Raw genomic sequence first — 12,003 nt, 5'->3', positions numbered from 1 at the left:
GCCCCCCCCCCCCCCCCACAGGCCACCCGAGCGCCCCCGGCCTCCGCACAGCTCGGCAGCAGTGCTGAGCCCACGGGCGCCCAGCCCCGTCCCTGGACGGTGCCCCACCCCCAGGTTTCACAGTAGCGTGTAACTGAAACTGATAGCTACTGTTCTTGGCCATTTTCTTTTTACAGTTATTTAGGGCTGGTCATCTTAGCTTCACTTGTACTACAAATTACGTCTTTTTTTAAAAAAAAACTTTTAAGTAGGCTCAACGCCACATGTGGGGCTCAAACTCATGACCCCAAGATCGGTAGTCGCATGCTCTACCCACTGAACCAGGCAGGCGCCGAAAAACAAACGAGACGTGTAAAACCGGTTATCTAGGGTTTGAAGCGTTTTGTACGCGGGGTATCCTATTAATTAATTAGGTGCTAAATAATGGCGGTGGTACCGTCAGGGTGTGCTACGTAAGTGTCCCGGATCGAGCAGCTGAAAGGGGAGAGCCGAAAGAGCGTCTGACGGCATCACTGAGGTGGGACAGGGCCGGAGGCGGCGCGAGTGGGCCTGGGGTCGGGCGGGTTTGCGAGCAGAGGGTGGATGTGAACCCGGTGTGAGGACTCTCCTCGCGGCCAGACTTGTTTTCTCAGACGTGCGCCCAGAAGCACAGACGGTGGAGGATCAGTGTCTATAATCTGCCTTAAAATGATTCAGTGTGCTGAGGGGATCGGGATGTGAACCCTCCTCCATCTTTACTCTTCTGGAAACGAACCACTGTTTATGGTGGCCACGGCTCCAAACCAGTCACACTTGGCGTACTTCATTTCTTTCTTTTTCAAAAAAGATTTTGAGAGTGCACACGCACCAGCAGGGGAGAGGCAGGAGAGACTCTCAAGCCGGCTCCATGCTGAGCGAGGAGCCCAGCGCGGGGCTCGATCCCACGACCCTGAGATTGCCACCTGAGCCGAAACCGAGAGTCCGATGCTCAATGACCGCGCCCCTCCACGTCTTTTTCTATTCACCCTGTTTTTTAAGTTCTTTGTACGTTAAGGACGTTACACTCCTGTGTTTTCAATGCACAACGTCTAACTTTAACGTGGTCAAGATGACTTTGTCTTGTTACGGGGCAGCCACCAGGCCTGGTGGAGGCGGGAGCTTCCCAGGGACGAGCCCAGGGCCACAGACGCCGCGTGGGCTCCTTACTGTCTGCCGTCTACTCCATGCCAGCACCTCTCCGAGGGCGCCGCGGCCATGGGTCCGTGAGGGGAGGGGACGCAGGTTAGGGCCGGCATCCTGCAAACACTGTCTTCCTCTCCAAGAACAGGCCCCCCACCCCCACCCCAGCCCCAGAGCTCTAGTGGGAAGAGCGGGCACGGCCCTCTGGGCCCTGCCTCCTGGAGCCTCCCAGGGGTGGCGCTGACCCTAGTGTCAATTCTGTAACTGGCGTTCAGTTTTCCAGTTGGCAACCCTAGCACCTGCGGATGAGGATGTGCTTCTTACTTGCTAATCTTTCTCTATCTCCCACCCATCCTCTGCCTGCTGCACTGGTCAGCACGTCCAGAGCAGCGGTGCTGGGTGCATGCTGTGACCTTTGAGGAGGGCTCAAGGTGGGGTCCCACAGAGGTCTGACCGCCAGCTGGTGACAGGAGCTGCTCCCCGCACACCTGGACAGGAGGGAAGACACTCTAAGGAGGCAACATGGGGGCGGGGAGACCTCAGCTCCCTGAAAGTATCCACTGGGTTCAGAGGGTCTGACACTGTCACTTCCAAACAGGGGACCCAGCAGCAGCCACCCCGCCCCCCGCCCCAGACACCTGCTGGGACCCCCAGCCCAGGCGCAGCCTGGGGGGCACAGGGCCCTCACCTTCATGCGGTCATACTTGTCGTCCACGTCCTGGAGCCAGGAGATGAACTGGCGGGCATTGAACCGGTCGCGCACGGACTTGTTCTCATCCCCCTGAAAAGAGCAGACGTGGACGCTGGGGGGTGGGGAAGAGCCAGGCAGAAGGCCCACGCACAGAGTGAAAGCCGTGGTCTTACTCTGGAGTCCCCAGGCGCTGTCCCGGTCCGGGATCGACCCACGCGGCCCTCCCTTCGCATTCCCCGCCCCCAGCCCCGGAGCCTGCCGTGTGCCTCTGTGTTTCCATTTCTTCTGTTTGTAACTTTCTGTAAAAAGAACCCCGGGAGGCCCGCGGTGGCTTCACGCAGCGGGGACGCCAACCTGCCGTCACTGTCCTCACATAGAGCAACACCTGTACCCACGGAGGGCAGCCGGTGGGTGGTCTCACAGCCCCCACGGTCTGGCCCCATGCGTGGCCCCCGGGGAGCTGGGAGCAGGCCCCGTACCAGACGCAGGGGAGGGCTCGCTCAGCAGCAGCTCAGAAGTCACTAAGATGCTTGCTTTTAGGTGCAAAATCCCCTAAAGCAGCTCTTCAGTGCCTGACCGTTTTACAGCTTTTGCTTCAGACAACAGGTTAATGGGGAAAGTTAATTTCTTCAAATTTTAAGTAGGCTTCAGGCCCAATGTGGGGCTTGACTTCACGACCCTGACAGGAAGGGCTGCATGCTCTACCAACTGAGCGAGCCAGGCTTCCCTGATGGGGCAAGTTTTTGAGATATTCTTAAAGACTATGTAAGTGCCTGGAAAATCCTTAATGCACTAATAAAAAGTTTTAAAAGAAATCCCTGAACCACCTACTTCCTCACACATCCAACCTGAGAATGCTGCTCATGAGCCGGGGTGCAGTGGGAGCTCACGCTGGCCTGTGGGGCACACGGGTCACCAGGGGGCAGGCCCAAAATGACACACTCTGGGTGGATTTTAAAAAGTCACAGTGGTTGTCAAGGAAGAGAATCAACCGGTGACAGAGTCTGGCCCCAGGCCTGAATGCGGCAGGCAGCAGGGGACGGAGGGGGGACACGGGAGTCTGCGGGGACAGGTCAACACCGGGAGCTGCCAGCAGGTGAGGCCCCTGAAAGACACAGGTACTTGGGACACCCCCCGGGAGCCGTCTTGCGACCACGGCAGGAGGAGGAAGGGGACAGAGCAGGGCCACGGTGCCACCGCGGGGGAAGGAAGCACAGCCATGGTGGGCAGCTGCGCGCTCAACACCTCCCGGCCCCCGGCTGCAGCGCCTGGTTCTGCCCGCGCACGACAGCTTCCGACTGGGCCGTTCCTGGGGCAGCCCCTGCAGCCGGGGCTCTAGGGGTGACTCATCCGAATTATGTTTTCCAGGAAAATTTAATGACCGGAGGCCCCTGAGGACCCGCACTGAACGTGCCGCTGTCTGGTCACGGCCCCCACCCCGCCGGGCCGACTCGATCTGTGGGACGCGGGTATTTCCACTCGCTGCCTGTGGTGCGGCCCAGGCGCATGCGTGCCCACCCACCTGACTCTCCAAGGGCATGTTGTAGACCTCCGAGTCCAGCAGCATGGTGCAGGCACTGAACGGTACCGCCTGGTTCGCAATGGTCCTCGCCGCCCGGCAGTGCACCCGCAGGATCTCCTGCTCGCAGGAGACGATGAGCTTTTCCTGGAGGAGAGGAGCCGGATGAGCCAGGCCCCCCGCAGGCCAGCCGCGCCCCGGCCCGACGCCCTGCGCCCACAGCCCCTCTTACCCGCTCGATGCTGTGCTGCAGACGCAGCTTGCCCCGCACCGTCTCCTGCTGCTTGAACAACTCCTTCAGGGGCTCCGCCAGGGAGGGAGGGGGCGCAATCTGCAATCACGGGGGGTGGGGGTTGGTGGGGCTGTGAACTCGCACCAGGATGCCCGCCCTCTGCCCACCCTTCCCAAACAGCCTGGGTGACCGTGGTGTGGCGACAGGAAAGGAAACAGAGCGGTCTCTACGAAAGAAGGTGTGAGACCCAGTGGAAGGTAAGCAGAAGCTACACAAACAGTGACCCCAAATTTTCCACGATGGTCGTGATGCTCTGTTTTGAAAACTAAAATTTAAACGAAAAAGGCAACCAAACGTCTCACTGAACAGAGATCCCAGGCCAGATTCTTTTGGGATCCGGTGTCCCAGACAAGACCAAGCAGCTAATCCTCCCCGCCCCAGGACCGACAGGGCTAAGCTGCCTCGTCTCCTGCCCGGGGCAGCCTGGGATCAGGGAGAGCCGTGCTGGGAGGGGGGTGCCGGCCCAGGCGCTGTGCTCTCAGCGCCTCGCCCCCGGAGCCTGACACTCCGAGGCACGGGTCCTCGATCAGAACACACCGGATGTCAGCCCTGGTGGAGAACCAGCTCAGACACCAACTTTCAGAGCACACGCATCCAACGTGACCCCCCCTGGGGGGGGCTCCCCCTGAGACTGGCGACGTGGGCTGTGCGCCTGGGCCCTCCCAGCATAAGGCAGAAGTTCTGGCTTTTCTTCAGGGTGCGATCCCCCCGCCCCGCCAAAAAACGGGCAGCAAGTCACCTGCACGTGGAGCAGGCCAGGCAGGCTGGGAGTGAGCAAAGGAAGGCTGAGGTCGGGCTCTGCTGTGCGAGCAGGAGGCAGGAGCCCACCCAGGGGAAGGGGTGCAACAGGAGCAGCAGGGATGTGCCAGATGTGTGCCTGATGGCCCAGACGTGGACTCGAGGGGGCTGGGAGGCGGTGTGCACGGTGGGGTTTGGACGGGTCCCGTCTGCACAGACACGGGGTCACTGGGTGCCAATGGAGGATGATCAGGTGGCCAAGGGAATGGGGTAGACGAAAGGGACCAGAGGCTCCGTGTGCAGCGCCCACGGTGGGGCTGGGGGCTTAGGGACATGCCCTCTGGGCGGAGGAGCCCGCGAACCCCATGAAGGGTGCACTTGGAGAAGGTGCGAAAGGGGCCAGGGTTGCTCGGGCTCCAGTGTAAGGAGGATGGAGGCCTGGCTTCGCGTCAGCAACATGGGGCCACCGGGAACCGGGACCAAAGCGTGGAGGGACTCACTCAGAGGGGCCAGGCCTACGTGTCCGTGGAGGCACTGGGGTGTTAGAGGGGATCCCCGAGTGGCAGGGAGCAGCACAGCTGCATCGGTGTGCGTGATGCGGGAGGTGGGTAGTCCCGGGTGAGGAGGAGGGACGCCCACAGAGCCAAGTGAGCAAGCAGATCTCCTGACCCCGAGGCGCTCCGTCAGCAAGGCCCACCGTGTGGGAGGCTGGTCCCCAGGAGGGCAGCAAGCCCTGGGGGCTTGGCATCTGCGCTCACGCGGCCCGCGGGGTCCCGGCCCCGCCCCAGTACTCACCACGGGGATGTGCAGCTTGCTGAGCGGCTTGCCGTCCAGGAGGTAGGAGCCCGTATAGGTAACGTACTCGGCGTAGCACTGGGGTGCCTGAGGGGTGATGTAGCAGAGGATCTTGCGCTTCTCCTCGATCTTCTTCCTGATCTGCAAGTATTCGAAGTAGGGGTTGGACCTGTCGCTGTGGTAGGGCTCGATGTCGTCCAGCTTGATGGCGTCCACGATGGCGGCCAGCGTCTGCTGGATCACTTCCCGCGTCTGCTGTGTGGACGTGTTCATCTGCTGCTGCAGCTGCTGGCTGGAGCGCTGGAAGCGGCGCTTGCGTGGGTGCTGGGCCTGGGGGTCGTCCTCCTCACAGCAGCGGCCCTTTGCTCGGGGGGCGGGTGCGGGGACGGGCTCCTTCTCCGAGGGGGGCGAGCTCTGCTTGTTCTGGTTGGCCAGCATCTGGGCCCGGTTCCTGGTCATGCGCTGGGGGATCTCCTCCACTTTGGGGGCCTTGGGAGCTTCGGCCGCGGGTTTGGGTTCTGGTTCCATCACTTCGGGCTGCATGCTGCCCAGCGGCCCCTCGAGACCGGCACTGTCGAGTGGGCCGGCCCCTTCCGCCACGGCCGAGCCGTCCACGGGGGCGTCCGCGGGCACGCTGTGGGATGCGGCCGGCGCATCTTGGCCCTCGGCCACCTCCTCTCCACTCCCTGGCGGTTGCTGCTCGGGGGGTGCCGGCGCGGGCCCCAGGCTGGAGTCGGAGTCCTCAGGGACCCTCCCCTCCGACACGGCCCCTGCTTCTACCGCGGCTTCCACCGTGGCATCTGGCTGGGGCTCCTCCGGGGGCTCGGGCTCGGGCTCTGCGGCAAGCCGGGGGGCCGACTGGTCAGGAGGCCGCAGGGGCTGGTCCTCGGCGGCTGCGGCAGGGCCATCCCCGCCATTCAGGACCACAGGGGGCCCCGCCGGGATCTCTTCCGGAGGAACGAGGGCAGGCTCTTCTATAGGTTCTGTTTCGACGTCGGAAACGTCTTTCGCTTGAAGAGGGGGAAGATCTGGCAAGGAAAAGGGCCCGAGATCTAAGTCGTCCTCGGTGCTGGGGAAGCCGTCGGGCCAGGGCACCGGCTCCACCTGGCCGAGGGCCGACAGGTCATGCCCATTTTCCAGGAAGTTACTTTCCATGGGCCCCAGAGCCTCCACCTGAGCCACGGTGGTCAAACACGCAGGCTCCGGGGCCGTGTCGGGGGCTGCTTCCGGCAGCGGCTTGCAGTTGGAGAAGAACGGCTCCAGCCTGGAGGCAGGGGCAAAGGCGGCTGGTTCCTCTGGGGCGGAGACAGAGGCCGGGACCGCCTCCCCCACGTCACCTTTGGCGCCCTCAAGTCCAGGCTCGGTGGCCGACAGAGGGTACGAGTCAGGGGAGCCTGGGTAAGGGGGCTCTGTGGCCCCAAAGGGCCCCGGCGCGGCAGGGTGGACGGCCTCACTGGGGCAGAAATGCTGCGGGGACTCTGGGAGTCGCTGTGGGGACTTAAGCAGGAGGTCCGGCCCCACAGGCCAGCTGACGGGGTTCTCAGGGGCGCCCCCGATCAGGCTGCAGGAGAGGCCCTGCTCCGAGGCCGCCGGGTGCGCCCACTCAACGGGCTCCTCCGTGATGACCGTGCTGAAGGGCCCCTCGTCCAGTGGTTCCAGGTAGCTGGGCTCCGGGGGGATGATGGCGGCAGTGGCCTGCTGGTCCTCCGTGGCATCCAGGGGGATGCCCAAGTCAGGCGGAAGGGCTCCCTCCATGGATGGGGCCAAAAGCTCATCTCTGTGTGGAGGGGGGGACTTCGCTTGTAAACCAGGGAAGGCACCCTCTGGGGAGGGGGTGGTGTTGACCGCGGCCGCAGGCGGGCAGTGCAGAGCGTCCGCTTTGGGGGAGGGGATGCCATAGTCTGGGGAATAATACCCCGGAGACAAGCAGGCAAACTTCTCGGCAGGACCTGGGGGCCCAGGGGCCTTGTCCTCCAGGTGCTGCCCCGGTGAGTCGTAAGTGGACGCGGTGGGGACACTCTGCTGTCTGAACAGCTTGTCCCCAGGGCTGAATTCTTCCTCGGGGGTCCTCCTGATATCAACGGAGACCGAGCGGTAAAGGCTTGTGCACAACGGCCTCGTAGGCGTCTGGCTCGCGGTCTCACAAACCCCACCCGCCGCTACAGAGAACCTGTCGAAGAAGGAAGGGGAGCAGGCGCGGGCGGACGTGCTGGACGCGGGCTGGGGGTCTGCACAGTCAAAAATGAGGTCGGAGTACTCGTCGGCGCTGCAGGACGGTGTCCTGGGCGTGTGCATGGCCTCCTCGTAGCTGGGGCACGACACCACGGATGCGGGCGTGGGGACCCCGGTGGGCCGGCCCTGGTCAGGCCTGGGAGAAGCGGGCAGGACCTCTTTCATGTGCGGCCCTGCCAACCAGTCCCTTGCGTCCACAGCTGGTCCCAGGTGGGGCTTGTTCTCGGCGGGCGGAGCAGGAGCAGACTCCTTGAGCTTCCTGTCCTTCAGGGCGGGGTCCAGCGCCGGCGGCTTCTTGGGAGGGGCGTCCAGACTCTTCTTGCGCGCGTCCTCGGCGGTCTTCATCCTCTCCTTGAGCTTCGGGTCCCCGGACCTGTGCCGCATCTTCTCCATCTGCTTCATCCTCTCCTTGTGTCTCTTGTGCCGCTCCTCGACCTCCAGGTCCTTCTGGGACAGCATGCGCTCGAAGCTGGTCATCATCAGGTCACCGTCGCCCAGAAGCTTCTCTCTGGGCCGCGCGTCTCTCTTGCCCACGTCTCTGGACACCGGCAGCTTCTCGTTTCCGTTGCTGACCTTTGCCGGGTCACCCTTCTCTTTCTCTGGGTTCTCCTTGAACTTCTCCTTCAGTTTGGTCTCGCTGAGTTTCAGGCTCTCCTCCCTGGACTTGTCTCTGAGCGGGTTCGGAGGATTGTCCTTGTCTCTGGCCGCAGGCCTCTGCTCGTCCTTGTGGTGCCGCAGGAGCCCGTCCCCGTGCCTGTCACGGTGCTTGTCCCTGTCGTCCCTCCACTTCTCCCGGTGCTTCTCCCTCCTCCTCCTCTCCTTGAGGGCGCTGGCGGTGCTGGACCCGTAGGGCTTCAGCTCCTTCTCTACTTTCTTGGAGGGTTCTCTTTCAGAATCGTTCTTATCTTTCTTCTCAGTGGAGAAGAGCTCGATGGCTTTATCTAACCCGTCCTCCACGTCGGCTTTCGTGCCGTAAGGGATCCCATAAGCGTCGGCGTCCGAGAAGTCTTTGTCGTACTGGCCGGGGTCCTTCCTGCCGCCAGAGTCCTTGTAATCATCGCTCTTCTCTCTTTTCTCGGACTTGTCTTTCTTGATTCTCTCTCGATCGTGGCTTTTCTTGGACGAGGACGAAGAGTGTCTGTGCCTCTCTTTCTCCTTGACCTTCTCCTCGGGGGGCTCTGTGAAGGACACCTCCAGGAGGGCGCTGAGGCCCGGCTCCTGCCCGCGGTCCGTGAAGCTGTCCGAGGACACCTCGCTGGCCTTGTCGTTGGAGTCCTCCCTGTACGCGTGCAGGGCCTCCTCCTCCAGCTTCTCCAGCAGGCTCTTCTCGGCCTCCGTGCTCCTCGATGCCTTCCTGTCTCGGCAGTGCTCCCTGTCTGGCCTGTCCCGGTGCCTGCTCTTGGCCTTGTCCTCGGCAGGGGGCTTCCTCTCCACCTTCTCTGGGGGCTTCTGTTTGTTTTTCTTTTCCTGAGTGGAGTCGACGGACATCCGGTCTTTCCTGTCCTTGTACTTGTCTGCGGAGTCCTTATCCTTCTTGTCTTTGTGCTTCTCGAGGACTTTCTCCTTCTTGTCTTTGCCCCCTTCTAGGGCTCCCTTCTCCTTTTTCTTTTCTCGGAGCTCCCGGTCTTTCTGCTTCTCTGAGTGCTTCCGGTGCCGGTCGGGGTCCGGGGGGCCGTCCACTCGGGGCGGGTCCCCGGCCTCCCCGAGTCTGAGCCCGCTGGCAGCATACTCATCTTTCTCGTCCTCGCTCTCGTCCGTGAAGATGTCCGCGATGTACCAGCTCTTCTCCTTTCCCTTCTTCTCGTCCTTCTTCTCAGGGAAGTCCTCAGAGAGAAGCCCAGGGAAAGTCTTCTCCCTCTTTTCCTTAACTTGGTCGAGAGCCGCTTTCCTCTCCTTGTCTTTGCTGTGTGTATCTTTATGCTTCTCCTTGCTATCTTTCTTCTCTTTAAAACATTTGTCAAATTCCTTGTCCTTCTGACATTTCTCAAGGATGGATTTTTCGCTTTTATCTTTGTCATTGGACTTGTCTTTGTATTTCTCTAATTTCACTTTCTCCTTCTTCTCCTTCTCTCTGGTGGGGTGGAGCCTCTCCCAGGGCTCCAGGCCCTTCCCGAAGTCGCAGTCAGGCCTGTCCTTGAAGCTGGCCTCGCCGCCCAGCTCCTTCAGCTCCTCCCGGTACGCCTCCTCGGGCTTGGCCCTGCCGTCCTTGCGCTCCTTGGTGCCCTCGAGGGGGTCCTTCCGGTCCCGCCCGCCCTCGGCAGACTCCCTCCTCTTTTTGTCCTTCTCAGGAAGGCAGGTGGGGACGCCTTTGTGCTTCTCCATCTGCTCCTTCCTCCTCTCGCAGCTCTTGTCCAGACAGTCCCTGTCCTTCTTCCTGAAGAAAGCGTCCCTGTCGTTCCGCTTGTCCCCATAGTCTCGCTTCTCGCGGCCCTTGTTTTCCCGCTTCTTGTCCTTGCTGTCCTCTTTCACTGTCTCCAGGATCAGTCTGGCCACAGGGTCACTCTTCACGTCCCTGTAGTCCGTCACTGGAGAATCCCAGCTGTCGTCCCCTTTGAAATCAAAGGACGAGTCGGACAGGTCGGAAAACCACCTGTCCTGCTGGTCGTCAGAAAGGCTGAACTTGGTGTCTTCGTTCTCCAGAAACTGACTCTTGTTACAGTATTCATCAAAAGCGGACGAGTCTTCTTTATAAACCTTTTCTTTTTTCAGTTTTTCTTTCTCTTCTTTGAAAGTCTTTTCTTTCTCCTTCGAAAGTCTGTCCTCTTTAAAGTCATTCTTTTTCTCTAATTTTGAGGGCCTGTCTTTGGACTTTTTCTTCCTTTCCTCTTTGTATAGTCTCAGTTTTTCCTCTTTAGGAGACTTTTCTTTCACTAATTTCTCCTTTTCTGCTTTATTTAAACGGTCCTTTTCTTCTCGGAAAGACCTGCTCATGTCTTTGATTCTCTTCAGGGATTTTTCATCCTTGGAAACTTTGACCACCTCCTCTTTAAAGAGCCATTCCTTGTCCTCTGACTTCATTTTGCCAAGTCTCTCGTCCTTCTTGAAGTGGTCCCTGTCGTGCTTCAAGGCCTTCAACTTGTTTTCGCTGGATACATCGTTGTCCAGAAGTATGGCCTTCTCGGACCTCTGCTTGGAGTCCTCGTACTCATAGGTGAAGCTTTTCAGCTTGAGTTCCTGACCGACCGAACACAGCCCTTTCTCCTTGTTTTTGTGTTTGTGTTTCGTTTTGTGTTTCTTGACGACCTTCCCCTCCTTGTCCAGCTTGGGAATGGCCCCATCCACGCTGGCATGGAAAGAGCTCTTCTTCTCAGACAGGGCGCTCTGCAGGCTGCCCCTCTTCCTGTGCTCTTGCTTCTTCCTCACGGGCTTCAGCGACTCCACGCTGGAGCCCTCAGAGGAGCAATCAGACTCGCTCGTCAGTCTCGTCCTTGTGGAGTCTGACAGAGAGCTAACCTCTGACCAGGCAGGAGAAGAAATGGTTTTCCAATTGTCTGTCCGCCAGTGCTTGGCGTGCGGGTCTGAGTGGCTGGGGTTCTGCTTCTGGGCAGCAGAGCTCCCGTGGGACGAGGTGGAGGAGGCAGACAGAGAGCTGAACAGGGAGGGGTCCTTCAGCACCAGCGGGGACTCCTTGAGGCAGCCAGAGCTCCCCACCGAGTCCCCATCGTCCTCGCCACTCTCCGAGGACTCACTGTCCGACTCCGATGAGCAGAACTTGTCGTTCCTCTTTCCAAATCGCACTTCTTTGCCTTTTGTTTCTTTCTTTCGCTTCTTTTTCACTTTATTTTTTTCCTTCTGCTGCTTGGAACTGGAAGGTTCCCGTGTTTTGTTACTGGGCAATATTGCATGTGCCGAGAGTCTCAGCTTCTCTCCTGTCCCCACAGTGACACCAACGTCCTCCTCGTCCGACGTGTCTGACAAGATTCGATGAGCCGCTTTCTTTGGTGCAATTGTGTTGTTTTTAGTGTAACTTTTCACTTCCATTTTGGGTATAGAAATGAAACTGTTTGATTTAGTTTCTTTTCTGTAATCCTTTTTCAGTAAGTGTTTGTCGTCCACTGGAGGGACTCTGTCCTGCTCGTCATCCTCGTCAAACTCGTATTCATCCTTGACAGGGGTCACAGTCTTCTGGGGCTCTGGATTCTTAGCCTTGTGCTTTAGGCCTTTCTCAAATTCAGAGTCTGTGTTATTGCCGTCAACTGAGCTAGAAGGCGCGAACGACGGGGCGTCTTCCTCCTCTGAGCTCTCTGCTGGGAACAGGGAGGAAGAGGTCAGAGACAGATTCACAGCCACCACCCAGAACAGGCACGGGGAGGGCACAGAGCAGACGAGGTCCGGGCTGCCCTCGGCAGGGGAAGGAAGGAACAGCCCTTCGCCTGATTTAGTGAAATTGGAGGCTGACCAGAGAGAGGTCTGTGTGAAGGCAGTAAGCCTGCAGGACTGTTGGCACGGAAACCCCCGGGGACAGGGCCTGGCAGTCCAGAAGCTCCCAGAAGCACAGGCGTTGGCGGATACGGGGAGGCCCGCTGTGCCCCCCACAGCAGCACAAGGAGACCCGCACCCCATGCTCCCAACCGCAGC

The 12,003-nt window shown here is 60.1% G+C and overlaps 1 protein-coding gene across 4 annotated transcripts in view; it reads right to left on the bottom strand.

Annotated features, from left to right (window-relative positions):
* Positions 1–827: 827 nt before the first annotated feature.
* Positions 828–12,003, bottom strand: part of ANKRD11 (ankyrin repeat domain 11) — a 30,663-nt gene continuing 19,487 nt past the window's right edge. For 3 of the 4 annotated variants that reach the window (XM_081806213.1, XM_081806215.1, XM_081806216.1), the window contains exons 7-11: positions 5,194–11,672; positions 3,601–3,699; positions 3,372–3,515; positions 1,847–1,939; positions 828–1,646 (exon numbers count right to left, since the gene is read on the bottom strand). In XM_081806213.1, the coding sequence (XP_081662339.1) occupies positions 1,497–1,646; positions 1,847–1,939; positions 3,372–3,515; positions 3,601–3,699; positions 5,194–11,672 (6,965 nt within the window). In that variant the 3' untranslated portion in view covers positions 828–1,496. The remainder of the gene's footprint in view (positions 1,647–1,846; positions 1,940–3,371; positions 3,516–3,600; positions 3,700–5,193; positions 11,673–12,003) is intronic. The other variant, XM_081806214.1, reaches the window with a different exon arrangement.

The sequence above is a fragment of the Leptonychotes weddellii genome, chromosome 16 (assembly GCF_054177405.1).
Source record: "Leptonychotes weddellii isolate Sample4059 chromosome 16, ASM5417740v2, whole genome shotgun sequence".
In the NCBI taxonomy this organism is placed as follows: Eukaryota; Metazoa; Chordata; class Mammalia; order Carnivora; family Phocidae; genus Leptonychotes; species Leptonychotes weddellii.
Note: the sequence above shows the minus strand (reverse complement) of the source record. Positions and strands in the feature narration are given on the sequence as shown.